The sequence below is a fragment of the Salarias fasciatus genome, chromosome 6, assembly GCF_902148845.1.
Source record: "Salarias fasciatus chromosome 6, fSalaFa1.1, whole genome shotgun sequence".
Classification (NCBI taxonomy): domain Eukaryota; kingdom Metazoa; phylum Chordata; class Actinopteri; order Blenniiformes; family Blenniidae; genus Salarias; species Salarias fasciatus.
The window spans coordinates 35,866,179-35,892,103 of NC_043750.1; the positions used below are offsets into that span (position 1 = coordinate 35,866,179).

The 25,925-nt window shown below is 43.9% G+C and overlaps 2 protein-coding genes across 2 annotated transcripts; both read left to right on the forward strand.

Annotated features, from left to right (window-relative positions):
- Positions 1-2,110: 2,110 nt before the first annotated feature.
- sec23b (SEC23 homolog B, coat complex II component) lies at positions 2,111-11,026 on the forward strand. The gene is made up of 19 exons (XM_030094262.1): positions 2,111-2,259; positions 4,175-4,402; positions 4,623-4,680; positions 4,767-4,853; positions 5,248-5,484; positions 5,561-5,643; positions 5,749-5,893; positions 6,773-6,931; positions 7,010-7,125; positions 7,214-7,337; positions 7,433-7,513; positions 7,606-7,695; positions 7,874-7,980; positions 8,184-8,337; positions 8,532-8,609; positions 8,700-8,861; positions 8,973-9,059; positions 9,180-9,401; positions 9,867-11,026. The coding sequence occupies exons 2-19, from the start codon at positions 4,182-4,184 to the stop codon at positions 9,954-9,956; spliced, it is 2,301 nt and encodes a 766-aa protein (XP_029950122.1). The 5' UTR covers positions 2,111-2,259; positions 4,175-4,181; the 3' UTR covers positions 9,957-11,026.
- Positions 11,027-14,972: 3,946 nt separating this feature from the next.
- Positions 14,973-19,924, forward strand: LOC115390405 (germ cell-specific gene 1-like protein). The gene is made up of 5 exons (XM_030094263.1): positions 14,973-15,282; positions 17,197-17,244; positions 18,135-18,287; positions 18,990-19,101; positions 19,630-19,924. Exons 1-5 carry the CDS (start codon positions 14,994-14,996, stop codon positions 19,922-19,924), a joined length of 897 nt encoding a protein of 298 aa, XP_029950123.1. The 5' UTR covers positions 14,973-14,993.
- The last annotated feature ends 6,001 nt before the right edge of the window (positions 19,925-25,925 follow it).

Here is a 25,925-nt window from a genome sequence, read left to right on the forward strand (position 1 = left end):
ATCAGCTTTTGTACTTCAATACTGGTTCCCTTGGGAGGCACCAGTGAGCTTTCAAGTGAGGAACCACAGTCACAGGTAAGCTGGTGGTAAGGAGAATGTCCTTCCAGCTTGAAACTTCCCTTTTAATCTTTGAAAGGAAACACGTTAATGCGATCAGTGTGCATCTGCCGATCTGCATTTTCCACTTACATTTTCACTTCACAGAATTTACAATTTTAAATTTACAGCTTTTGCAGCTTTCACATGTTCCAGTGGGGTCCTGGAGTTAGAACAGGCTACAGGGAGTTAAGGAGTTAACCAGTTAGTGTGAGCAGTGAGATGTTGTGTGCAGCACCTGTTAATAAATTGTGGAGTTCTGAAGACTCATACCAGAGTGTTTCCTTTATCTTTAAGTTACTACAAACCGTATGAAAACTGACTCAGTCCTGATGAAGATAGTTTGTTGAACAATCAGCTCAAAACCTTTCTGAAGTGGTTCAACACTTAATGTCACTTCTTTGAATGGAGCTGAGTGTGACGTGAGTATTGATCACAGATTTAGTGATACATATGAATCATGTCAGAGTTTTTATTGGTCCATAGCTTTGGGAGTAATTAGTTTGTTTATTGGCGCATTGCTACTTATTTTATTATCAGTTTAATTGATATTTTTTCAGGAACCTCAAGATCTGACTCACTAACTACTGGGGGCAGAGGCGGAGCGTGGGTCTCAGTACAGAGGGGGCGGAGCATTCTCCACGGGCCCTTATGATAGTAATTTTACCATTCAAACAATCCCTCATGCTACCATCAAACAACACACTAATGCTCACTTTTATTGAGCCAAGCAAACCTATATGCCTCAGAAAGCAGAATAAAGTCACAAACCAGTTCACAAACTTTTTCTGAAGAACAAATACACATACGCACGCGCGCGCACACACTCACACACACGCACACACACACATGCAGCCTGACAGCTGTCAATCCTGTCACTCGCAGAGCGTCCGCTGTCCATGGTGCTGAAAACTCACGGGCTAAATCTGTACCATTTTTGATACAGCTTAAATATAAAATGAACACAGCTGCTCTAAAATTACACAATCTATTTAGATAGATATAGACACAGCTATCTATATCTTTTGGAATTCACGTATATTAGAAAAAAATAGACTCTGCGGCCTATTATAGTTGAGAGCAACACAAGGCACATTCAGATATCCAGGTGTTTAAGACCACAGCACTCTGATAAAGATAATATTTTTGAAGGTTTCACTGACTCACCAGTGGCTCCGATGTTAGGTTTTGGGTAGTACTGCTAGCGGCTAGCATAGTGTTTAGCATACTGTTGAACTTCCCTCCAAAGAGTTCAGATCAAGTGCAAAAAAAAAAAAAAAAAAACTTTTTCAGCCAGTCATCGCTGGCTTACAGCTCTGATGCATTCATGGACAGTCGTATTGTAAGAATTGGCAAATTGGAGCCAACACTCATGCGAATACCTTCTCGCACACACTGCACATTTTATTAGAATATTTAATTTACGATTAACTGTGAATACATCACATGAAACGGGGACCTATGACCTTATGGGCCCTGGGGCGACCGCCCCCTTGCCCACACTCTGGCTCCGCTACAGACCCCAGTTTGAGAACTGAAGATGTAAACACATTGTTATTCTGCAAACGTTTGTTTGTAGTTGCACTGTGTTAAATTAATGAAACTGCAATAATAATGAATAATTCCTCAGTCTTTGTTGGCTGTTTGTGGAGTTTTGCGCTCACATCCTGTGCATCTCCTGGGGGCTAAGCCCCCCGGAACTTAAAACCTAGTGACGCCCCTGGTCATCATTAGGATTTTGTTTCCATATCATTGTTACTTTTTGACATTTATTATTGTTATTTGTACTATAACATTATATATGTGTATTCATTGTCGTCCACTTGCTGCTGCAACAATGAAAGCTCCTCCATTGTAGGTCAAATAAAGGATTATCTAATCTAATCGACCTTTGTGAGCGGCTGCGGCAGAGAAACGCATCGAACTACATTTCCCATCATGCTTCTGGAACGTGCGTGCCTGACGTCATCGATGGACCAGCCAATAGGAGGCGTCCGAACGTGGAGTAACACGTCAGTGTAGTAAAGAGCAGAAGCCGGCTGAGCTCGAGCTCCTCTGCGTCGACTCCCCACGTCCTCCCCATCTCCAAATGCGCTAATTTCTCTGTAATTAAAACCGACGTCTCAGCCCTTTTCTCGACCCGAAGCCCACCGGACACCGAAGGTGAGAGCTCGGCTCCATTCTTTTTCGAAATAAGCCGCTTGTTTCTCTGCGTCTGTTCACGAGGTGACAGGAAGTGGGCTAATGCTACAGCCCGTTAGCTTCCCCGGTCCGCTGTGCGGGGCGGCGGTAGCTACAAGGTGTTCCTCTCCAGATGACATAACGGTCCTTAGAACATAGTTTTGGCGTCTAAAGCCTTTAGAATGATGAATTTACGGCGCACGTGTCAATCAGTCCGCCTCAAACCCGCATTTGAATGATTTGTAAATGGAGGATCGATGGCACTTGTCACTGGTTCAGTTACGTGGCCAAACTCGGTGTGAAGTTCTTCACTAAAACGATGAAAATAGTCTAGAATAGTAATGAAAACCTGCTGGGGTTTGATTTCACTTTCACAATGGGGGGATTGTTGTAACCTTCCAGTGCTATTTTTTGTCGTATGTATGTGTATACACACTCTATACAGAGAGAGAGAGACTGTCATCCCTTGATTTCTAGGTTGTAAAATGGAATAAATGTGGAAAGTTTTAAGGTCTATTGCAGATGACTCCACTTTATTTGCAGCACAACGCTGAAATCAAGAGCAACCATAAAATGTTTTGGTTAGGACCAGACTTATGCACTTACATGAACTTATATTGTGACTTGTGTGGGAATATTGACATGGGACTGTAGATATAGAGGAGTTTTGTCAGTGAAATGAAAGCAGTGAGTTTGTCTGTGCACAGGACCACAGATAACAAGAGTGAATGGAGCTACAGTCACAAAGCTAGCATGGCTGAAGATGCCGTTTTGTTACAAGTTTTGATGGGTCTTACATAGCATTTTTTTAGTAATCTACATTGAATATAGATTTTCTGATATTTCAAGATAAAATCTGTCATTCCTTGAAAAATCCTGCTATATTATGAGTTGAAATGGAGATATATATTTCAAGCGTGGTCCTGGGGAAATAATTCTGATCACAATTTAATCAAGCCATTAATCAACATCCCTGTGAAGGTGAAACATGATCACTTGTAGATAACTGAAGATTTCAGTGAATCCATCTATATTCATTATTTTCATTGGGTTAACAAATACTAGCAAATATTTAGTGGAATAAACTAGATTTACAGTATGTAGTGGCGCCCAAACAAATCAGCAATTTAGTGTATAAATCATTGTTGGATCTGAAAAACAGAATATCAAATAGATGTTTTATATTGTGATCAAGTACGATCAGTCTGTCTGCATCAATACTGCTGGAAGCTCAAAATAAAAGTGTTTGGGCTGTTGAAGTGAAGGCTGTGTTATCTGTGGACTTTAAACATTTGATCTGACAGAACAAGTTATTTAAAGGTGTCACCATATATTCCAGGAAGTCTTGGGATGCTGCACTGAACTAACATCCAATGTACCCTGGCAGAGTACATTCAACAGTCACCTTGTACCTCTTTTTCACATTGTACTGTTTTCCTATGTCCAACTCACTGTTTGCTCCTTTGTTCAATTCTTCTTGCATCACATTGTTGTGACTTCACGTAGAAAAAGTGAGTCTTTCGTTACTACAACAGGATGCCAAAGAAAGCTTTGCAAAAGGCGTTTCCATTCCTGTGTCACCCAAACGCAAACATGAAGTATAAAAATACCTCAGGGATACCTTTTGCTATGTACACCTCCATACAAAAAACATGCTCGTCCAGTTTTTTCAGACAGGTTTTTGCGTCATGCTGTCGCAGGTCTGTTTCTTATTGTGGCTTCAAAGAACACATCCAGCATATAAAAAGGAGGTGGTGCCTGTAGACTTCAGAACAGAGCAGGTTGACGAAGGAGCAACACAGCGAGACAGAGTTCACAGCCTGTTCTTTTCCAGAACTCACTGCGCTTTATTTATTTAATTTAATTTAATTTAATTTATTTATTTATTCTGCCACAGCTCAGACATGGCAACCTATCAGGAGTTCATCCAGCAGAATGAAGACAGGGACGGGGTGAGGTTCAGCTGGAACCTCTGGCCCTCCAGCCGCCTGGAAGCCACCAGATTAGTGGTGCCCGTCTCCTGCCTCTTCACGCCGCTGAAGGAGAGACCCGACCTGCCGCCGGTCCAGTACGAGCCGGTCATGTGCAGCCGCTCCAACTGCAAGGCTGTACTCAACCCGCTGTGGTGAGTCTCATTTCTTTACTTTTGAATGTTTTCTAATAGTACATGATCTGAAGCGCTTTGGTAAAATGAGTCCAAGGATCTGAACTTGAATCTTAACACGTCAGCATTTCCAAATGACTTGTCATAATATTGGGTGTGGTGCCCGAGATCTGCAAATACACCTACTGTTAAACATATGCTACAGTCCCCATCCTTATTTTTTTTAATCCTTTGTTTACAGTCAGGTGGACTTCAGGGCAAAGATATGGGCGTGCAACTTCTGCTTCCAGAGAAACCCAGTAAGTGTTTCTCGCCAGTGATTAACCATGGGCCAACTACTACAGATGCAGCTAAATGACTTTTACTTTGTCCTGTCTTTCCGCAGTTTCCTCCTTCTTATTCGGGCATATCCGAGGTGAACCAGCCAGCTGAACTCATGCCACAGTTTTCCACCATTGAATACATAGTACAGGTAAACGCTCCTTTCATGTCTCCGCTCTGCCCGATGTGATCTTCTAAAAATATACTGTGTGTAAGCAAAGCGCAATGATTTCCGGTACAGTTGCTCCTCCAGTCCCATTCAAATGAAAGGCTCGATTTCATCAGTGACAGACTTGCAATCTGATATTTTAATTCTGTATTAAGCATTATTAATTAATACTATTGACGGCCTCACTGCCATTATGGTTAATAATTAGAACTTCATAAGTAATTCATGTGGCTTTTGAGTAATATGAGCCTTTATGTGTCAGTTTGTCTCTATTAGTATCACAGAAGCAAAAATGAAAATATAAGCTTCATGATGAAAACTTCTTTACTGTGGACATTGAAGTGTGATGCAGAGCTTCTCTCTTTCCGTCCCGCAGCGTGGACCTCCAGCGCCTCTCATCTTCTTGTACGTGGTGGACACGTGTTTGGAAGAAGAGGACCTGCAGGCTCTCAAGGAGTCCCTGCAGATGTCCCTCAGTCTGCTGCCGCCCAACGCCCTGGTGGGACTCATCACCTTCGGGCGCATGGTGCAGGTGCACGAGCTCAGCTGCGAAGGCATCGCCAAGAGTTACGTGTTCAGGGGCACCAAGGACCTTTCCTCCAAACAGATCCAGGTAGGTTCAGATCAGTTGGAGAAGATTAACTCTGACCGTAAACTTTCTATTTAACTTAATGTCTGTTTTGTTGTAGGAGATGCTGGGGTTAACGAAGCCAGGAGCTCCGGCGCAGCAAGGTCGCCCCGTGGCCCCTCAGGATGCCGCCGCCTCTTGCAGGTATGCGGGCGTAGCAGCCGTTCACACCTGTCGATCATATTTCAAAAGAGCTGGCAGCGCTTTGCTTTTGTTCGTAATGACTGAGAACATTTGGTTGGTGTGCAGGTTCCTTCAGCCGGTCCACCGAGTTGACATGAACCTGACGGACCTGCTGGGAGAGCTGCAGAGAGACCCCTGGCCCGTCCCCCAGGGCAAACGGCCGCTGCGCTCCACCGGCGTTGCGCTGTCTGTCGCCGTTGGCCTTCTGGAGGTACGTCACAGAACATTGTACCTTTGGTGGAAGTCCAGTACAATGATGCATCGCAGCGCTTTCCCACTGGTGTGTCCGCACACGGACGCGTCTCAGATTACATTATCGAATATTACCGCGCTTCACAGTAACATGAACTTCAGCCCCTCGAAGACAGCTGTGCCACATGTTCATGCGATATCTGTCCTCTGCTGGGACAGCAGCTGAGCTCTGTACGTTCAAAGGCTGCTTCATGTTTGCCGACTGCCTTTTCGCTCCCCGCCATCATTATCCTCTCTCTTCTTCTGCTGCTAATCTGTGCGGTTATATAACTGATAGTGCAACAGATCATTCCCTCGCTGTACTTTCCCTTCAGCCAATGGGAGCCGTGGCCTGATTAGAACATGTTTCTGCTCTTTCAGTGGCTTCAGAGTTGACTTGATGTGACAGTGATTGTGTTTGGTATGAGGGAGAGGTGTTGCACATTTTTTGGCAACAAGTACCAGCTGTCATGTAACTGCATGAGGTTTCATTTTGGCGCGATTACAAACTAGTTTTCTCTTATTAAACTTCATCCTTATTGTTATTAGAAATGCATTTAACCTACTTTGTTATCCGCGCTGCCGTTTCCCGGCGTTCCAGTTTGTCTCAGACGTTCAGAGACTTGGAATTTGAACCCGGCTGATGTAACTGATCTTTACTGCTCCAAATCAGCTGAACACGTACGCAAACTGCATCCATAAACAGTTCGTGTTTATGGTTCAGACTTGTTAAAGTGTGAGATTAAAAGGGCTTTGAGCAGACGTGAATGACGGAAAGCAATCGGAAAATCAAATTCATTAGAAGTGCATAAGAAGAAAACTCCCGCCCCTACTGAAAGCCACTCCCTCTCCTCTTCAGGGTACGTTCCCCAACACGGGGGCTCGTGTGATGCTTTTCATCGGGGGGCCGCCCACCCAGGGGCCCGGCATGGTGGTGGGAGACGAGCTGAAAACCCCCATCCGCTCCTGGCACGACATCCAGAAGGACAACGCTCGCCATCTGAAGAAAGCCACCAAGGTATTCAAACACACCAGGGAATGCCTATTAAACCAATGAGTGTGTGTTTCCTCACACGTCCCACCGTTTCCTCATCAGTACTACGAAGCCATGGCGAACCGATCGGCGGTGAACGGTCACAGTATTGACATCTATGCATGCGCCCTGGATCAGACGGGACTGCTGGAGATGAAATGTCTGTCCAATCTCACCGGGTATGTACATAATGTTAATCTGTTCGAGTGTGTCCGTCTGCGTTTGTCGGTTCTGCCCGTGTAATTCTGGGTGTTGACGTTGCTTCAGGGGACACATCGTGATGGGAGACTCCTTCAACACCTCCTTGTTCAAGCAGACTTTCCAGAGAGTCTTCAGTAAGGATTACAACGGAGACTTCCGCATGGCCTTCGGCGGCGTCATGGAGGTCAAGGTAAACCGGGAACGCTCGCTTTGTTTTCGATGTTTTTGCATCTCGCCTGCCTGACATCCGCCGTTGAACTCGCGTCCGATCTTCCCCCTTTGTAGACATCGAGGGAGCTGAAGGTTTGCGGGGCCATCGGACCGTGTGTGTCCCTCAACTCCAAAGGCTCGTGTGTTTCGGAGAACGTGAGTCGTTTTCAGAAATTCCTCTGTTTTACTCTCCCGGTCTGGGGTCTCAGAGCTGACGTAACAGACCTGTGGTGTGTGTTTTTATGCAGGAGATGGGCATCGGGGGCACGAGCCAGTGGAAGATCTGCAGCCTCAACCCTTCCACCACCCTGGGAGTTTACTTTGAAGTTGTCAACCAGGTGAGCCGGAGAAACGCTGACAGGGTGACGGCAGGCCGAGGCTGAAGCAGACAATAGCGGCTCTGTGTGCCAGCGCTCTTCAAACAATCGCTCTTTGTGTCTTTTTCCATGTAAAAGACAAATTATCTCATGCAACTGCGATCTTACTGGTCCTTTTGTTTTCCTTTTCTCTGTGCAGCACAATGCTCCGGTGCCTCAGGGCGGCCGAGGAGCCGTCCAGTTCGTCACTCAGTACCAGCACTCCAACACACAGAGGCGGATACGGGTCACCACCATCGCCAGGAAGTAAGGCCCAGCTTTGAAATTTGCATTTAGCCGAGTGGTTTTAATATCATAGCACAGTCCAAGTGCCAGGTATGCTCCTCATAAACCCGTCCACTTTCAGAACAATAAATTGTGTGTTGGTACTCCAGCTATTAAGTAGGTCAGAATGTTTTCACATGGCTCGCCCTCCACGCCGAGCCTCACACCTTTCCTCCCTCCTGAAGCTGGGCGGACGCGCAGTCGCAGATCCAGCACATCGAGACGTCGTTCGACCAGGAGGCGGCCGCGGTGCTCATGGCCCGCCTGGGCGTGTTCAGGGCGGAGTCGGAGGAGGGCCCTGACGTGCTCCGCTGGCTGGACAGGCAGCTCATCCGCCTGGTGAGTGACGCACGCGAAGGCGCCACACCTTTCAGCTTAGTCACAAGAGGCGCAGCGCACAGTTGGCGTTGGCATCTATATTTAGCTAATCAATGCTAGTAATGTGTTGCTCCTGTTTGACGTGCAGGTTGACGTAGAGGCAAACCTCCGGTACGTCCAGAATCCCAACAATGTCTTTGTCTTCTTCATTCCAGTGTCAAAAGTTTGGCCAGTTCAACAAAGACGATCCGACGTCCTTCAAGCTGTCAGAGTCGCTGTCGCTGTACCCGCAGGTAACCCTGAGCACAGCTGTTGATCTAGTTACCGCTCTCTGTTTATCTTCTGAACGCAGGTGATTGAGCGTGTTTCTGCTTCTCTTGCAGTTCATGTTCCACCTGCGGCGGTCACCCTTCCTGCAGGTGTTCAACAACAGTCCGGACGAGTCCTCGTATTACCGGCACCACTTCGTCAGGCAGGACCTGACCCAGTCTCTGATCATGATCCAGCCCATCCTCTACTCCTACTCCTTCTATGGACCACCAGAGGTCAGCCTCAGACCCTCTGATCCCTCCGGCTGCAGAGCAGCTGCTCTGCCTCGATTCTTTCTGTTTGGTGTTAATTTGATCTAAGCCGCGTCTCGTTTGTTTCCTGCACAGCCGGTCCTCCTGGACAGCAGCAGCATCCTGCCCGACCGAATCCTTCTGATGGACACTTTCTTCCAGCTGGTCATCTACCACGGAGAGGTGAGGCTCAGACCTCGTGCAGCTCCCTTTCTCAGATAAAAGCCATGTTCAATAGTTTGCTTCAAGCTAAACTCTGCACCTAGTCTTTCCACTGAGCCTGTTCCTGTTCTTTGCTTCCAGACTATCGCCCAGTGGAGAAAGGCAGGCTACCAGGAAATGGCAGAGTATGAGAACTTCAAGCAGCTGCTCCAGGCTCCTCTGGACGACGCTCAGGAGATCCTGCAGACGCGCTTCCCCATGCCGCGCTACATCGACACGGAGCACGGAGGCTCCCAGGCCCGATTCCTGCTCTCCAAAGTCAACCCGTCTCAGACCCACAACAACCTGTACGCCTGGGGACAGGTACGATGGAGTCTCACTCATATCTTCCCTGTAATGTTGCAGTAATTCATACATTTGTAATAAAGGTTTTTTTTTATAATCACACATTCATGAACCTTTCAAAAAGATTCGGTTAGAAACAACAATCAGGACTGACAAGCCAGACGATCTGATGTCAAAGTGTTGGAGTGTTTGGGATTATCTGGCCTCTGCATCTAAGTGGGGAAGATTGAAAGCTGAAAATAGCATTAATCTCTAATTTCCCAAATCAAGGAGGGAGCTGGTGTACAACCGTTCCCTCTGCAGCTGTCAATAAATCTATCGCCGTCTGAGAATGGGATTATAAAGGGAATGGGGTCTGGCATAGGTTAATCTCTGCAGCGACGTGTTTAAAGTGTCCATCAGACCCGTTATGTCATAGAAGTGTGTGTTTGTGAGACGAGTGAATCTCTCAACCTGTTGTTTCTGGTCTCCCCCCCCCTGCAGGAGACGGGAGCCCCGATCCTGACGGACGACGTCAGCTTGCAGGTCTTCATGGACCACCTGAAGAAACTGGCCGTTTCCAGCTCGGCGTGAGACGGCGCCACTTTCCTCCTCGGCCACCGGGATCCAGTAACATTTCCCCAGGTTCTCCTGAAGGAGCCCCCGCGTCCACGGGCCCCCCACCCCCACCGTGCGCTCGCCTGATTTTACTTCTCAGCCATGAGACTCGTGTGACTTTTACCCGTCTGAAAGAATCGAGGAAGAGGAGAAACGCCACATTCCTTTAAACAAGCGCGAGCATCTCCACTCAGTAACGTAGAACCTGACTGTACACATGAGCAATATCATCATGTCTGATTCAGTTTTATATTTGATGTCTTGTCTGACACGCAGAATGATTTGACACATAATTTAATTAGTTTTTGTTTGTCCCTAAAATGTGTGTCTCCTGCTTTGGACTCATTGAAAGTGCTGTTTAATAGGCCGCTTGTATCTGTTTGCTTTGTCCTTTTTTTTTGTAAGATAATAATAAAATTGCTCTTTAATAAATTATAATGTTTAGTTAAGAACCTCTGAGGATTATCCAGTGAAATGTTTTTCCACGAGCATTCCCCTCTCTGAATAATGAGGATTTGATGTTCTGAGGAATGGAAGTCAATCACCGCGGCTCAACTGAGGCCGACTGTTTTCAATGACGAGCATTTAATTTGTTTTTTAACTCTGACTCGTTGGGGCACTTCATCCTGTTTTCGTCACCATCTGGTATTTTGCGCCCGCCGACGGCCCAAAAGTCTCTGTAATCACACTTCAGTAGTCTGTATAGAAGTGATGGCTTGATCTGGATTCCTGAAGTGACCCGTCGAAAGGTCTGCGGAAACTGTTTTAAGTTTGAGTCTTTCTAGGTGTTGAATGCAGAGCATGTAGATCGGATGATGCAGACGAAGGGGGAGGGGAGGGGTGGGGCGTCCGAGCCATTAGATCCACTAAATACGAGAATATCTGACAACAAAGCATCATCTTGCATGTTTTTAAGACGTTTTGTCCGACGACCCCGTTTTAAATTGTGACCTTTCAAACGGGACGGTTAGAGGTACGCTCAAGAGCATGTTCGGATACACTGGAAAAATAAGCTATTTTCAAATAAAAGGAAAAAAACACTTGTATCACTGGCTTCGTGCTCGCTGATTCTCATTTCATTCAGAAAGTGCAGAACCTGGGTTTATTTTATCCTTTAAAAAAAAAAACAACAAAAAAAACGCTGCAGCTTTTTGTTTTGGAGTCACAAAGGTTACGGCGCTGGGTTCAAGCGAGGCATCTGTCTGGCCGCGTGCAGCAGAAGGAACGGCTTTACTCCGCCTGTTTACTACCGTGGACGTCGGCGAGAGCCGGAGGACAGCGGAGCGGCGTGTCGCCACAGCGGCAGGTGAAATGTCCTCCGTGCTGATTGGAAGCGGTGACGCTCTCCCTGCAGCGTTGTCTTTTTTTTTTCTTTTTTTTTTTCCCCCCCTCCTCATTCATCACTACTGTACATAAAGCTCACACACCACACAATTCCAATCATAAAAACCGCTCACACACCATCCACTGTCCCTGTAAGCTGATTTCAGAGCACCCAGACAGTATGATTTCGAGGATCAGTGAACGGCAGATTATGAGGACTAATCCCCGGGGGCTATCTGTTTAGAGACAAATTCTACTCTTAGCAGCTTTGTGCGGAAGTTGCCGCAGAAATACAAATGAAGTCTGTGTCTATCAAGGGCTTAGGCCTCGCTGCGTCCTGCACTCTCAAGCCGCATATGCTCCAAAGGTATTCAAGGCCAAACCGAAAGATGCACTGCAACAGCTTTTAATCTCTTTTGACATGGATACTCCTGCACAATGCCAAAAGCTGCTTTTAAGTCGGTGCACTTTGCAGTTGCGTGATATTCTATACTGTAAATGGACTCATCTCATAAAAGGCAACCGTTGATTTTAATCTGCGTGTGTGTTTGGCTGCGGGAGCGTGGATGCTCGGAGACGTTCAGAGGGACAAAAGAATGTTGAAATGTCTTTGAGGACACTGTTTCTCTCTCTCTCTCTGTGATCATTCATGATGCTCATGTCCATGTGATTCCCAGGCTTAGGCAAATCTGTAAGGAAACGTGTCGTCTTATTATCTCCCATCAAATCCGAACGGATCAGTTCTAGTCCAGCAGCCAGAAATCCGTTCTGGCCCGTGTCCCAATAACTTATGTAAGATTTCTATATAGAAAAATGTCATGGCGCGTTTATATAAGTAGGAATAATACAAGACTGCATTTGGGTCGATGAAAATGAATATTGTTCTTCTCCGTCTTTTGAAGACTCTGCTTATAGGAGCGAACGCTGAGTGTGTGTGTTTTCTTTTTCTTGGAAGCCGTGAAGCCGGACAAACTTTGAGGAGGCAAACAGAAAATGAAGCCGGCAGAGCCGTTCACGACACAGAGACAGGCGATCACACACACTCACATTCACGCTCATTTGAAAGCCGATTAAGAGCAATTCACCTCACGTGCGTGTTTTTCCAAAGAACCGCCTCCTTTAATCACTGAAAGAATGCAATTTATTGTATTGCTTTTTTTTAAAAAAAAAAAATATGAAATCCTACATATGTTCCCAGTTTCTTAAATAAGATATATATTAAATTGCTGGGTTGATGCTCAGAAAAGCAGTCAATAAAAATGAGAAGACACATAGATCTCAAAAAGTAAAACATTGTTTTAGAAACCAAATTACGGGGAGAAGTGCCAAAGATAAAATGTAAACTCCAGGCATCTCAGTTTTGATTGGTTTTTATTTTTTTCCTTTCAGAGGTGTGAGAATTGACTCTGCAGTTCTGAATGTGTATCATTATCAATCACAGGTTAATCTCATCTGGATTACCGTTCTTTATAACAAGGAGCATATCAGCTGTGTCTTTGTATTTGTTTTGTTTTGCAACACTAAGCTGGGATTTATCATATAATCTGTTGCTTTATAAAAGTTTGAATAAAAATATGTTGGAAAAAAAATATATAATAATGATAATATAATAAAAATGATATATATAATAAGACTCATTGGAGTGATTGAAAGAAGACTCTCCCACTGAGAAATCAATGTGAGGATTAACTCAGAAGTAAGTCCATAAAGTAATATTTGAAGCAGAGCTTTGATTACTTTTTTACATTATTATTCTGAACACAACTTTGTGGGTTCATGACAAGAAATATCAAAAGTAAACACTTTGATTAATCTTCAGCACAAAACTGAGCAAAAGAGAGCTGTCACTGAACCGAAGCCAACGGCTGAAAAAGCTAAAAACATTAATGCTGAAGTCAAGTTAAAGGAAAAATGTAAATGTACTGTGTGTTTGAACAATGATCACCACAACAAAACCAACACAGTTTGCAAATATTTGCTGAAGGTGTGAACTTTGAATCCTTCAAGCCAACAGTTCTTCTCTTTTACAATGGCTGCTTCATCTGTGTGTTATTGTCCTTTGATGCCAATAACAGGCGAGTTCCTCTCAGATGCAAACTGAATCGAGACTGAAAGATTAAGAAAAGATTGTAAGGAGAGACACACCTAACACAGTGACCACTAGCTAAAGGAGAGAACCTTTGACCGGCTGCGTCATGAACACTGTTCACCAGACGGTAGCCAATAATCTGAACTCCCAATACGTTGCTGATATTCAGTAAGACTCTTGTCAGCTGTTGGTCGGAGCTGCTGGGAGCTTCAGGGACACGAGGCTCTCCTTCCAGAAAAGCAGATTTATCAATATTTCTCTGTGTGTGGTATTTGCTATCAGTCTGTCTCCCATCAGCAGACGTCTTCCGCCTCGCCGCCCTGTCAAGGTGTGACTGACCTGCAGCAGGATTCAGGCCGCGCCTGCAGCGGAGAGCCTTGGCCTGATTTTGCCAGTTTTCTGAGTCATGTTAAAGCGCGGCTTATCTTGGGAGGGCAGGAGATGATGAGGTAACCGACATGCCGGGACGCTTTGACCTCCTTTACTACGGAGTCAGAAACAAAGTTTTCTCTGGAGGTGAAGATGGTGAGTGTTTTTTTTTTTTTTCAAGCTTCAGGGAAACGTTGCCCAATAAACTTTCACTTGTAAAGTGAACTCCGTGACCTCTTAGGGTGGCGTTCGATGGGTCAGGAGGTCGTCCTCCCCCAACACCCATTCACCCAGCTCATCTTCATTACACTCATCTAATCCCAGCGGACTAAGGGCAAAATGCAGATTACACATTGGACAGGTCACAGAAAGGTCACATGGACACCAGTTTACCTCATACACACCGCACCACACGAGCTGGAGGAGGAAACTGGAGGAAACCCAGTGAGAACATGCAAACTCCACACAGAAGGGTTCAAGCCTAGAGTCAAACCGGGCATCTTCTCACAGTGACGCAGCCGTTCGAGCCACTACAGCACAGTACCACCACACCAGGTAAAAGCAAGACATGGATTCAGTCTGTCCACTTTTAAACTTTGCTGTGTGACTTGCAGCTGCGATGCATTGTGGGAAATGTAGGAGTCTATTACAGAGTGTAAAAACTTCAGTTTAAATGACGACTGTGCTTTTTAAATTGTCTCTAATTCTTGGAAAAGTTATTTTCTTTAAACCTCTTTTTTTTTTTTCTGAAATCTTTCAAAGTCCTGCTGTGATGTCAGGCTGCAGATGGTCCTCAAGTCTTTTAGGGGGTATTTTTATGTTTCAGTGGTTCAGTGGTCACTTCCGACTCATCATAATCTCCTTGAGAGAGAGAGAGAGAGAGAGAGAGAGAGAGAGAGAGAGAGAGAGAGAGAGAGAGAGAGAGGATGCATCAGGAGAAAATCCCACCGTTGATGCAAACAAGCATCAAATCCTCTGACAACGTGACGCGCTATAGGCTGGACGCGCGTGATCCACCGCGTGTCACTGTTGATGGAGACGTGACACTTTGGCACACACACATCCACACGCGCGCGCGCGCGCAGCTGCAGACGGAGAGGATGTGTGCGTCCTGCGCCTCCCTGGAAGAGCCCAATGGGACCCCCGCCGCCTCAGCCGGAGAGTAGCCGGGGCTCGTGCGTCTTGCGCCACTTCGCACCCATGAACTTTACGCTGCACCCTCCACGCGGACAATGAAGACGACTGGCAAATGCAGGACCCTCCTGTCGGTGACCCTGAACTTCCTGGCCCTGCTTTTCTCCATCACGGCGTTCATCACCACGTACTGGTGCGTGGGCACGCAGAGAGTGCCCAAGCCCAAGTGCAGCAAGCTGCGGACGCACCAGTGCATCGACTACGGAGTCAACGAGACCGACCCCAACAAGGTGGTCTACAGCTGGGAGACCGGGGACGACCGCTTCCTCTTCCGGCAGTTCCACACCGGCATCTGGTTCTCATGCGAGGAGAACATCCACGATGAAAGTAAGAAGAAGGTGTGTGTGTGTGTGTGTGTGTGAGAGAGAGAGAGAGAGAGAGAAAGAGAGACTGTTTGTGCGCCTTTACGCACAGACGTGCGTCTGATTTGAACCATGCAACGCTGTTTATCAGTTTCATCACTTGTTCAGGCCTCTTTTTTTTTTTTTAACTAATTCTTCTGCAGCTGTTTAGCCAAATATCAAAAAAAAAAAAAAAAAAAAAAAAACCCAAATGATCATTCAGATAAGTTTTTTAATATGATTTCAAATGTCTTTGAATGCCACCTCGAAGTCTTTAAATGCATCAAAAATGTATTTCATGATCGACATACCAAAAGTTAGCTGCACTTTTCTCCACTGCAGGTTCGATTCTTGCTGATTTGAGACTGTCCTCGCCTTTAGCAGGGTTTGTTTCAGCAACAGTGCAGTTCAAAGTGCTTTAGAACAACAAATAAAGAGAAGATAAAAGCCTGATTTTGAATTTCAGAGAAGAGAATTTTAATGTAAGAGCTCAAAACATTTTTACACTGACATAAATTTAAAGGCCTGTAGGTCATTTTGGAACAGATGTTGCTCTTGTAATGTTAATCATCTGTCCCTCACCTTCATATCACATCACTTTGAAATACCACATGATCAACATTTGGTTAACTTTGAAAATGACACTGATAGTGCTGATTTATGAAACAGGAATTCAGAATAAGGGGCAATTTAAATTCAATTGTCACTTTATTGAAAGGAAGTAGCGAACAGGACGGTATTGAACTCTTCCTCTTCTCTAATGAGTCTTGGTTCACAATTTAAAACACAAACCTCTTAAAAGCCATCATTGGAATTCAATGCATTCATTTCTTGGTTCAAACAGAGATTACTCTGACTCTTTCTGACATATTCCGCTTCATGGCCGTTCAGTGTAATCGCCTTTCTTTTATATTCGCCTATTTGTGAAATTGCTTTGTCTATTTTTATCTTGGATGAAAGGAGGGAAAATGGGACTTGCTCCCTGATCGGGTGTGATTACTTCACAGCTCTCCGTGAAACGTACAGGCCGTGAAGCCTGTGTGTGTGCGCGCGCTGGATTTCCTCTCTTTGCATTAATAACAAAGGCTTCAAGAGGGGAAAGATTAGTGGAGGTCAAAGGTCAGGTCAGAGGAGTGTGCGTTCACTTTTCAAAACACGCCCACCAGCCTCTGACATTGCTAATAAAGCAGTTTTTTTTTTTTCCTGGTGATTCTCCTGAAACAAACCGCAGAATCAGATTATTCGGGCGTGGAATTGCTCGCACATCTCCATCTCATCAAGTGGCGGTGCGATGGAGGCCGGCCTGAGACAGCTTGAGTTAATAAGGATTACATAACAGCGGCCTTGATGAGTTTTTCCTCAAAACAGCTGTTGCCACCCTCTCCCTACCTGATTAAAGCGTTCCACTTACAACAAATCCAGCAGATGACCGAGGCCAAAACGCCCCGTCTGCAGGAGCGCCGGCGACAGGGGTCATCTCCAATCCTGTTTGGTGAACTGACACGGGCAGCAGGTTTTTTGACAAGCGCCAGCGGATTTCTTTTTGCACCGCAGCTGTGCCGTTGCCGCTCGCCGCAGAGTACCTGTGGAGCGGCGGATGCCAACACAACATCTGGTGACAGACAGGCTGCTCCTCTGGCATATGCCTGGGATTTGGACGTGACGTTCAGCCGCTCCTGAACTCCTGAACTGCAGGTGTTTCATTGCGATGCTGCGTTTCTGTTGCTGTTGAACACACCTTGACAGAAGGAGGGAATTAAGCTCAGATTAGAGGGTTTTTTTTTTTTTTTTTCTTTCTGCACAGAGCTCATCCAGTCAGTGAATCCCAAAGCGGTTTCCTTTACAGGAAGAAGTCAAAGCTGTCATGACATTGTCTTTATTTTTTTTGTTTCCCTGCCAGGCGAGAGATGCCGGAGCTTCATCGATTTAGCTCCAGCGTCAGAGAAAGGTGAGTGTCCACGGCTCAGATGTTCACTGGAAACATCTTCCTCGCTCACAGGTTTAAAGCATTCAGCAACTAAAAATGTTCCTTGGTTTTCCTTGTTGTGGCCAAATCTTTACATATAGAGTGAATAACCAAAACCAGAGAGGTTATAGGAGGTTTCCTCAGTGTGGTGTGTGCTACAGAGCTCAGATTTCATAATGTTGTCGAGCACCACTCTTTACAACTGTTACAGATATTATGCATAAAGGTAAATTAGTGCTTTAACTTGCAAATAAACCAAAAAGAATGAATGTTGGTGTTGGAAATTTAAAGTAAGTGTAAATATGTGTGACATAGCTTCTAAAAAAACAATGTTGTGAAACCAGCCCAAGACTTTAGATAGTTCAGACATAAATCCATGTGAATTTATTTGGAGCTGTTTTTGTGCATTGCTCTTCCTGCCACATTAGCAGTGGCAGCAGTTTATTTTTTAAGTTTTTCAAGTTTAATACCCACTGAAACTTTGAGTTTGAGCCTGAAATGTCGTCCACACCGAGGAGAACTTCAGGATGTTTGGCTCCGTTGAGCCTCTCCTTGGAGAAAAGTTCCTTTCCTGTCAGTTTGTGAGACGTTAGAGACTGAAAGCGGGAAAAATGACTCATCTTTCTGTGCATCCAGATGAGCTGACAGTCAAATTAATGACAACATTTAATGAGATCTCTGGAAGAAGTTGAAAATAAGCTTCTGTCTAAATAGATTTATTATAATGTTCCTATATTGCCTGCTGGAGGAACTGTTTACACGTCAGGTTTAGATCATGATTTACATATGATAAATGGTTTTTACAGTTTCATATAATGGTTACAAGCAGTGTGGCGTGTCTTTTTATGCATTTGTCTAAATGTGTGTTGCAGGAATCCTGTGGCTGTCGCTGGTGTCGGAGATGCTGTACATCGTTCTGCTGGTGGTGGGTTTCAGCCTCATGTGTCTGGAGCTGGTCCACTCCAGCAACATCATCGACGGGCTCAAACTCAACGCCTTCGCTGCCGTCTTCACCGTGCTCTCAGGCAGGTTCACTGATCTGAAATCCCTTTGTGAGTGTTCCCTGTGTGTTCCAGTGTGTGAATGTAGTTTCTAAGGTGAGTCAGTGGGACGACAACATGGAGATGCAGACACAAACCTGAGGGCCACTACTTTTAAATGTTCTGTGACGGATAAAGTGAGATGTAAAAGAGGAATAGTCCACTTAAAACTGTTTATCAATACTACATTTTCACGAATATCATGATTTCAGACCACAACAAAAGGCAAAAAAGTGAGATATTGTGACAATCTATAAGAAGAAAGTGAACTTTAAATTTAATTTTTCCATGTCCAAAAATACTTTAGTTGCACCATCAAGGTTTTCATGACCAAAGCTGGCTTGTTAAATTATGATACATTCAGAAGCATGTCAGAACAATCCTCAAAAATACATTAAAGTTTGTTTTGAATGTTTTTTGACCATAAATTCCCCCAAAACTCAAAACAATGGAATATTATTTTAATGGTATGACATGATCACATCATTTTTAATAATGTTTCTCCTTTATATGTAATTGTTTGTGCATAAAGCTCATCTTTTATTTGCCATTAGAGGAGTGCAATACTCCATTATTGTTATTGATATTCCTATTCCTGGTGATTTTTTTGTACTTTATACATTAATCCATGTTATTACATAATATTACATGTTACTTGTTATTACTTGTTATTACATGTCTCTGCAGGTCTTCTTGGCATGGTGGCTCATGTGATGTACACGCAGGTCTTCCAGGTCACAGTCAGCCACGGCCCACCTGACTGGAGACCCTACAACTGGGACTACGGCTGGTCTTTCTGGTAGGTCTCTCTTTTTTTTAAATGTGTTATAAGTGTCTTAAGATAAGAAAATAAAAGAATAAATAAAAAAGGGGTTCATTTCTGGACGTGCTCACCTCTCTCCAGCATCACTATCTGTAATGAAAACAGCCCAAAGCTCTCATGTTGTGCTGGGATTAGGCTTTGGTGTCCAAAGCCCCAATACAGGCGTGATTGGAATTGCATAAGGGGATAATATTCCGCTTCTTTACAATATGCACAGTATGCTGAAAAATCGTTTTAGAGGGTAAACAATTCTTGACCTTTTGCGGGTATTATTCAACATGCATGAAAAGTACATGAGCTGATGATTAGATTGTCTGAGCTCACACGGGACGCAGCCCGCTTCAAGTGATTGGCACTAAGCTCCCCAAACAGAAGGTAAAATGTCAGCGTGGGGGGGGGAGAGAAATGACGGCTCCGTGACGTCGGAGGCCTCTGTGTTATCACGCTGCCAACGCTGCGATTGTTACGTCACACAGAAAACCTCATTCTGCCATCTGTTTCCAGCGCTGCCTGGGCGTCCTTCACCTGCTGCATGGGCGCCTCCGTCACCACGCTCAACTCCTACACCAAGACCGTCATCGAGTTCAGGCACAAGCGCAAGACCTTCGAGCAGAGCATCCGGGAGGAGCACGCCCGGGAGGCCTTCGGGTACTTCCAGGAGCGCTCCGTTCACTCCATCTCCAAGTCTGTGGAGGTTTACACCAGCCAGTCGCTGAAGAGCGGCAGGAAAGCCCCCTTCCCCGCCGACTCCCTGGACTTGAGTGACATTGCTGCGTCTCTGGGGGAGGAGCAGTGCTGAGGGGGCCGCTGACCCCCGTCTCCGTTTGACGTCTGGACTGACAGAAGCGCTGTCCGAGCGTCTTCGGTGAGTGTTCGCTCTGGGACCAGGCCTCATCATCAGCTCCATCTGACATGTTTCTGCGCTGCCTTAAGCTCAGCTGGTCTCACAGCCTCAAGGTGAGAAGATACAGATAAGAACTGAGAAAACATGGACATGGATCGACCGTTGGTTTGACTGATTTGAAAGAAATTGTTGACTGTACCCATACTAGTAGAGTGAGTGTCTGTCAGATGCTAATAGCCTTATTAAACTATTCATTTATCAGAAAGTTAATGCAAAGACTGACAGTTAAACTGGTTCAACTCATTGTGAAGCAAAGCCATAATATTCTAGACTTCACAAACTATGTGCCTAATGTAGATAATTTGTCTGGAAGTTGTATAAGTTGTTGATTATGTTTGTACACAGAGCAGTGGTGGGAAACGGTATTGCAATTGTTATCTCGAGACACCACACTGAGACTTTTTGACACACTTTTCTGTTAAATGCTGGAAAAAAGTATAAAGAAACAGATACTTACAGCATGGAACTTAGCTTTGTCCTTTAAATATTTCTGCTTTCATGCAAAATCGAAACTCAAGAGGTGTTTTTAAGAGTGTTTGAAGCAAATATGATGAATATTAAAGTTTCCCCTCTCGAAAATGTGTTTTCAGTGTCATTTGCACTGCTTCTTTTCCACCCACACATACACTCCTCCAAGTTCCGGCGGAAGCTCCTCTCATTCATATGATCAAATGCTGATACTCTATTTTTCTTAGCAGTTAATGATTTAAATTTTAGACTTAAACCGGGGGTGTCGAACATAAGGCCTGTCGTTGTATCGACCTGTTAGATCCAGCCTCTGGTGTTGATGATGAAAGCTAGTAGCTGTCATCTGAAGAGAAACGGCCCAGAGCCTGAAGGAACATTCTGGTTGGTAAAATGGTGACAGAAATAGTTCATCAAATGTCCTTAGTCATGGTAGAGACTGACATTCTAAGGGGTCCTATGGCTGACTGGGCGCGTAACTTTGATTACAACTATTTGAAACGTATGACTTTAACGATATGCATTTCTCTCCTGAGGCTGAATTTGCTCAAATTGCAGCACATGGTACCACTGCCCCTGTGTTGGGGAACCTCACACAGGGCTGGACTTCTTCTGTCCTGTGTTTTTATTTCATATTTCAGTTTTTCTGTTCATTTTTCATTTTGTCAGTCCTGTCCTTATCCCCTCACCCCAACCAGAATGGAAGAACATCACCCTCTCTGACCCTGGTTCTGCAAAGGTTTCTTCCTGTAACAAGGGAGTTTTTCCTTTCCAGAGTCTGAGTCTCTCACTTGTTTGGAGAATCAATTCTGTAAAGATGAATATTGTGCCAAAGTTTCTTTATTTGTTTCAGGCATTAACCTGTGTTCATACCACAATCCTTCTTTAAGGCATTTAATCAGACGGTTTCCTCCTTTACACGGAATAATAAATCAGCCTGCATCAGAAAAGAATTCATGGAAAGACAGAAACCTTTAGGTGGTCTTTCACTTCCGAACTTGCGCTCATATTATTGGGCTGCAAACTTTAATGCTACATCTCTGGGGTTAAAAGATTGGAATGATCAGATCCCTGCATGGCTTCCGACTGAACAGTAGCCCACACTCACTCCCTGCCTTACTGTGTGCATCTTTACCACCACTAGGTAATAATATCAAGGACAATATAATTGTGACTCAGTCATTTACAATCATTAATCAATTCAAAAGATGTTTAGGTGTTCAGACTATTTCTATCCATTCACCGATAATGCATAATCATCTTTTTCAACCATCTTTATTGGACAGTGGCTTCAAAATTTGGCATGAAAGGGGCATTTATAGTATTGAGGATCTATATTTCAATGGTACTTTTGCTAGCTTTGAACAATTGAATCTAGAACATTCGGTCTAACCAATAATCGTTTTTTTTTTTTTTCGATACTTGCAAATTAGAGATTTCATGCCAAAAAAGTTTGCAAATTTTCCTAATGCTCTCTCTCCTTCGTGTTTGGACTCCCCATTAAAGGTCAATATGCAGGATAAGAGTAGAATATCAATTATCTATTCTCATTTTATGGATAGCTGCAATTGCTCTATTTCACATATCCGAGAAAACGACTTGGGATTCCCGCTGTCCGATGAAGAATGGGATATGGCTCTTACCAGAGTTCATATGTTCCAGACATATTTTAATACAGTTCAAAGTATTACACAGATTGTATTTCTCAAAAGCTAAATTAGCAAGGATGTTTCAGAACGTAGACCCATTGTGCAACAGATGCAAACAGACCCAGCTACCTCTGATCATATGTTCTGGTCTTGTCCCTTTTTGGTCTTCTCTTTTTCAAGTTATCTCTAATACATATGTTTATAGCATCTCGCCTTCTCCCTTGGTCGCTATTTTTGGTGTTTTTTTCTGACCCGACTGGATCTGTTCCCCCTGCTCATTTACAGAATTGCTTTTTCCTCTTTATTAGCCAGACGCTTGATTCTATTTAAATGGAAGGATGTTACTCCTCCATCACATCATCGCTGGATTGAAGACATCGGGCTCTAATTTGACGGCGCAACTTGGCGATGATCAGCGGCGGAGACAGCGCATTCCTATTTTCGACAGGCGCAGAAGAGGGTGTCTGGCAGGTCCGCTGCACTTGCGCCGAGATGGGCGTGGCGGCGCACCAGGGGGAGGGGTCGACAGAATCAGCTGGGCGCAGTGATAGTTTCGTGCAGAAGGTGTGAGCAGGCTGGGGAGCGGAGGATCTAATGACACTGACAGCTTGTCAGTGTCATGAAAGATACACACAATCACTCATGAACCACATAATTGTTTTTATTATCTTCTTTAGCACTAGAACATCCAAGATAATCTGACAGACCATTTGGGTTTTTAGAATTCAAATAAATCTGTTAAAAATAATTCCCCTGTCCTCTAATTCTTTGATTTTTCCTAAATATGTGTCTTGTATGTTTTTCTGAAGCAAGGTCCTAACAATAACACAGATAATATTACAAAGCATTTATACCTCCAAAGGCCAACAGTGGTCTGTGAGACTTATTATTTATTTATTTATTTATTTATTATTATTATTATTATTATTATTATTATTATTATAATTATTATTATTATTATTAGACTGATTAAAAAGATGCACTTCACGGGCCTTTTTTTTCTTCTGTGATTGATTTGTTTTGGTTCATGCGCGCATCTGAACAGGGGGCTAGCTCTGACAGCAGACAATCAGACAGATGACCAAAAATATCAAGCAAATCCCAAAAGAAAGATAGTAAAAACAGGCATAAATAAGAGATATAAGGTGGAAGAAGCTTTAGCAATGATACAGGAGGTCAGTGAGGGGGAATCGGATGGCGGAGACGTGTCGGACATCAGCGATCTTGACTGGAGTGAAGAGGAGGAATGTTCTGAATCAGAGTCAGAACAGTCGCGGGACAAACAGCGAAACAAATATAATGCTGCTGCCCCAAAAATACCCGACCGACCTCCAGCTGCTGTACAGTCCAGCGTAGAACCTGCAGTGGCGCATGGAAGCGCTCACGCGTCACCTCCAATTAGAGAATTACTGTAGGCTGCTGTCAGTTTACAACTAAATAATAATAACATAAAATGGTGTAAAATTATTATTATTATTATTATTATTTAAACTAATGTAATAAATCTGAGCACAACAGAGAACACGGTATTGACAACAGGGGCACTACAGCGTCTCCAGATGTGCCAGTTACAGATTCAGGTAAAATATTATATCCTCCATTAAAGTACAGCAAACCATGTATTTTTCGTTTCCAAAAATTAATTTTAGAACGAACATATTTTCTGAATAAATACCTTTGTCCTGTTGAGCCTGCAGTCCCAGAATAAAATGAGCAGGGTGAGGACGGGTCGGTGTGGGAAGGTGTCCGTCCTGGTGCGCAACCGGGGAGACTTATTTTACTAATTTTAATATGTTCTTGATTATTATTGACAGTTAATAATACAACTATTTTGTGTGTGTTGGCGTGTGTGTGCCTGTGTATCAGGGAAACGAGTGCGCGGAGTGTGAATGAGAGGTACGCTGCGCAAATGCGCACTGTAAAAAGTTCAATACATTTTAAAACCTGATTTTAGGCATTAATAAAGCAGATATGAGGCAGACGTTTTGCTGATCCACTTGATTTAATATTTTGTTTCTTTACCTTAATTTCTAATGCATTAGATTACAGAAAAGCAACCTGTTGGTGTGCTCCTGCGCAAAAACACTGCATATGACAGTCTGGCTGACCATAGCGGCCTTTGGAGGGGGGTAAGAATGCTGGCAACACGTGAAGCAGAGCGGAGGACGGAGCAGATAGCAGATGTTGCCACCATTCTCTCATAAATGATTATCCTTCGTCTGGGATGGCCGGAATGCCATGTGTGTGATAGGAATTACAGGGAATCATTTCAGAGGACATCGATCTGATGACAACTGAACCAGCAGTCCTAACCCAGCAGGCACTTGACGTTGATGTAACGTTGGAACAATGTTGTACTCCAACGTTGGATTACCATTGGATTATGATGCGAAAATGAAAGTTAGGTTTACGTTAAATCCTTACGTAGCCTTGACGTCAACTTCCAACGTTAAATAGACATTGAATATTTGTTGGACTTCCAACGTTGGATTACCATTGGATTATGATGCGAAAATGAAAGTTAGGTTTACGTTAAATCCTTACGTAGCCTTGACGTCAACTTCCAACGTTAGATAGACATTGAATATTTGTTGGACTTCCAACGTTGGATTAGCATTGGATTATGATGCGAAAATGAAAGTTAGGTTTACGTTAAATCCTTACGTAGCCTTGACGTCAACTTCCAACGTTAGATAGACATTGAATATTTGTTGGACTTCCAACGTTGGATTAGCATTGGATTATGATGCGAAAATGAAAGTTAGGTTTACGTTAAATCCTTACGTAGCCTTGACGTCAACTTCCAACGTTAAATAGACATTGAATATTTGTTGGACTTCCAACGTTGGATTACCATTGGATTATGATGCGAAAATGAAAGTTAGGTTTACATTAAATCCTTACGTAGCCTTGACGTCAGCTTCCAACGTTAAATAGACATTGAATATTTGTTGGACTTCCAACGTTGGATTAGCATTGGATTATGATGCGAAAATGAAAGTTAGGTTTACGTTAAATCCTTACGTAGCCTTGACGTCAGCTTCCAACGTTAAATAGACATTGAATATTTGTTGGACTTCCAACGTTGGATTAGCATTGGATTATGATGCGAAAATGAAAGTTAGGTTTACGTTAAATCCTTACGTAGCCTTGACGTCAGCTTCCAACGTTAAATAGACATTGAATATTTGTTGGACTTCCAACGTTGGATTAGCATTGGATTATGATGCGAAAATGAAAGTTAGGTTTACGTTAAATCCTTACGTAGCCTTGACGTCAGCTTCCAACGTTAAATAGACATTGAATATTTGTTGGACTTCCAACGTTGGATTACCATTGGATTATGATGCGAAAATGAAAGTTAGGTTTACGTTAAATCCTTACGTAGCCTTGACGTCAGCTTCCAACGTTAAATAGACATTGAATATTTGTTGGACTTCCAACGTTGGATTAGCATTGGATTATGATGCGAAAATGAAAGTTAGGTTTACGTTAAATCCTTACGTAGCCTTGACGTCAACTTCCAACGTTAAATAGACATTGAATACTTGTTGGCCTTCCAACATTGGATTACCATTGGATTATGATGCGAAAATGAAAGTTAGGTTTACATTAAATCCTTACGTAGCCTTGACGTCAACTTCTAACGTTCAATAGACATTGAATATTTGTTGGCCTTCCAACGTTGGATTAGCATTGGATTATGATACGAAAATGAAAGTTAGGTTTACGTTAAATCCTTACGTAGCCTTGACGTCAACTTCTAACTTTAAATAGACATT

What these genes read in the sequence shown, in the direction of transcription:
- sec23b (XM_030094262.1), top strand. Translation starts at nt 4,182, where the DNA reads ATGGCAACCTATCAGGAGTTCATCCAGCAGAATGAAGACAGGGACGGG. An exon ending in GCGGCGTCATGGAGGTCAAG is followed by an intron (nt 7,338 to 7,432) that starts GTAAACCGGGAA and finishes CCCCCTTTGTAG; the next exon opens with ACATCGAGGGAGCTGAAGGT. An exon ending in ACCTGTACGCCTGGGGACAG is followed by an intron (nt 9,402 to 9,866) that starts GTACGATGGAGT and finishes CCCCCCCTGCAG; the next exon opens with GAGACGGGAGCCCCGATCCT.
- LOC115390405 (XM_030094263.1), top strand. Translation starts at nt 14,994, where the DNA reads ATGAAGACGACTGGCAAATGCAGGACCCTCCTGTCGGTGACCCTGAAC. An exon ending in GGAGAACATCCACGATGAAA is followed by an intron (nt 15,283 to 17,196) that starts GTAAGAAGAAGG and finishes TTTCCCTGCCAG; the next exon opens with GCGAGAGATGCCGGAGCTTC. An exon ending in GACTACGGCTGGTCTTTCTG is followed by an intron (nt 19,102 to 19,629) that starts GTAGGTCTCTCT and finishes ATCTGTTTCCAG; the next exon opens with CGCTGCCTGGGCGTCCTTCA.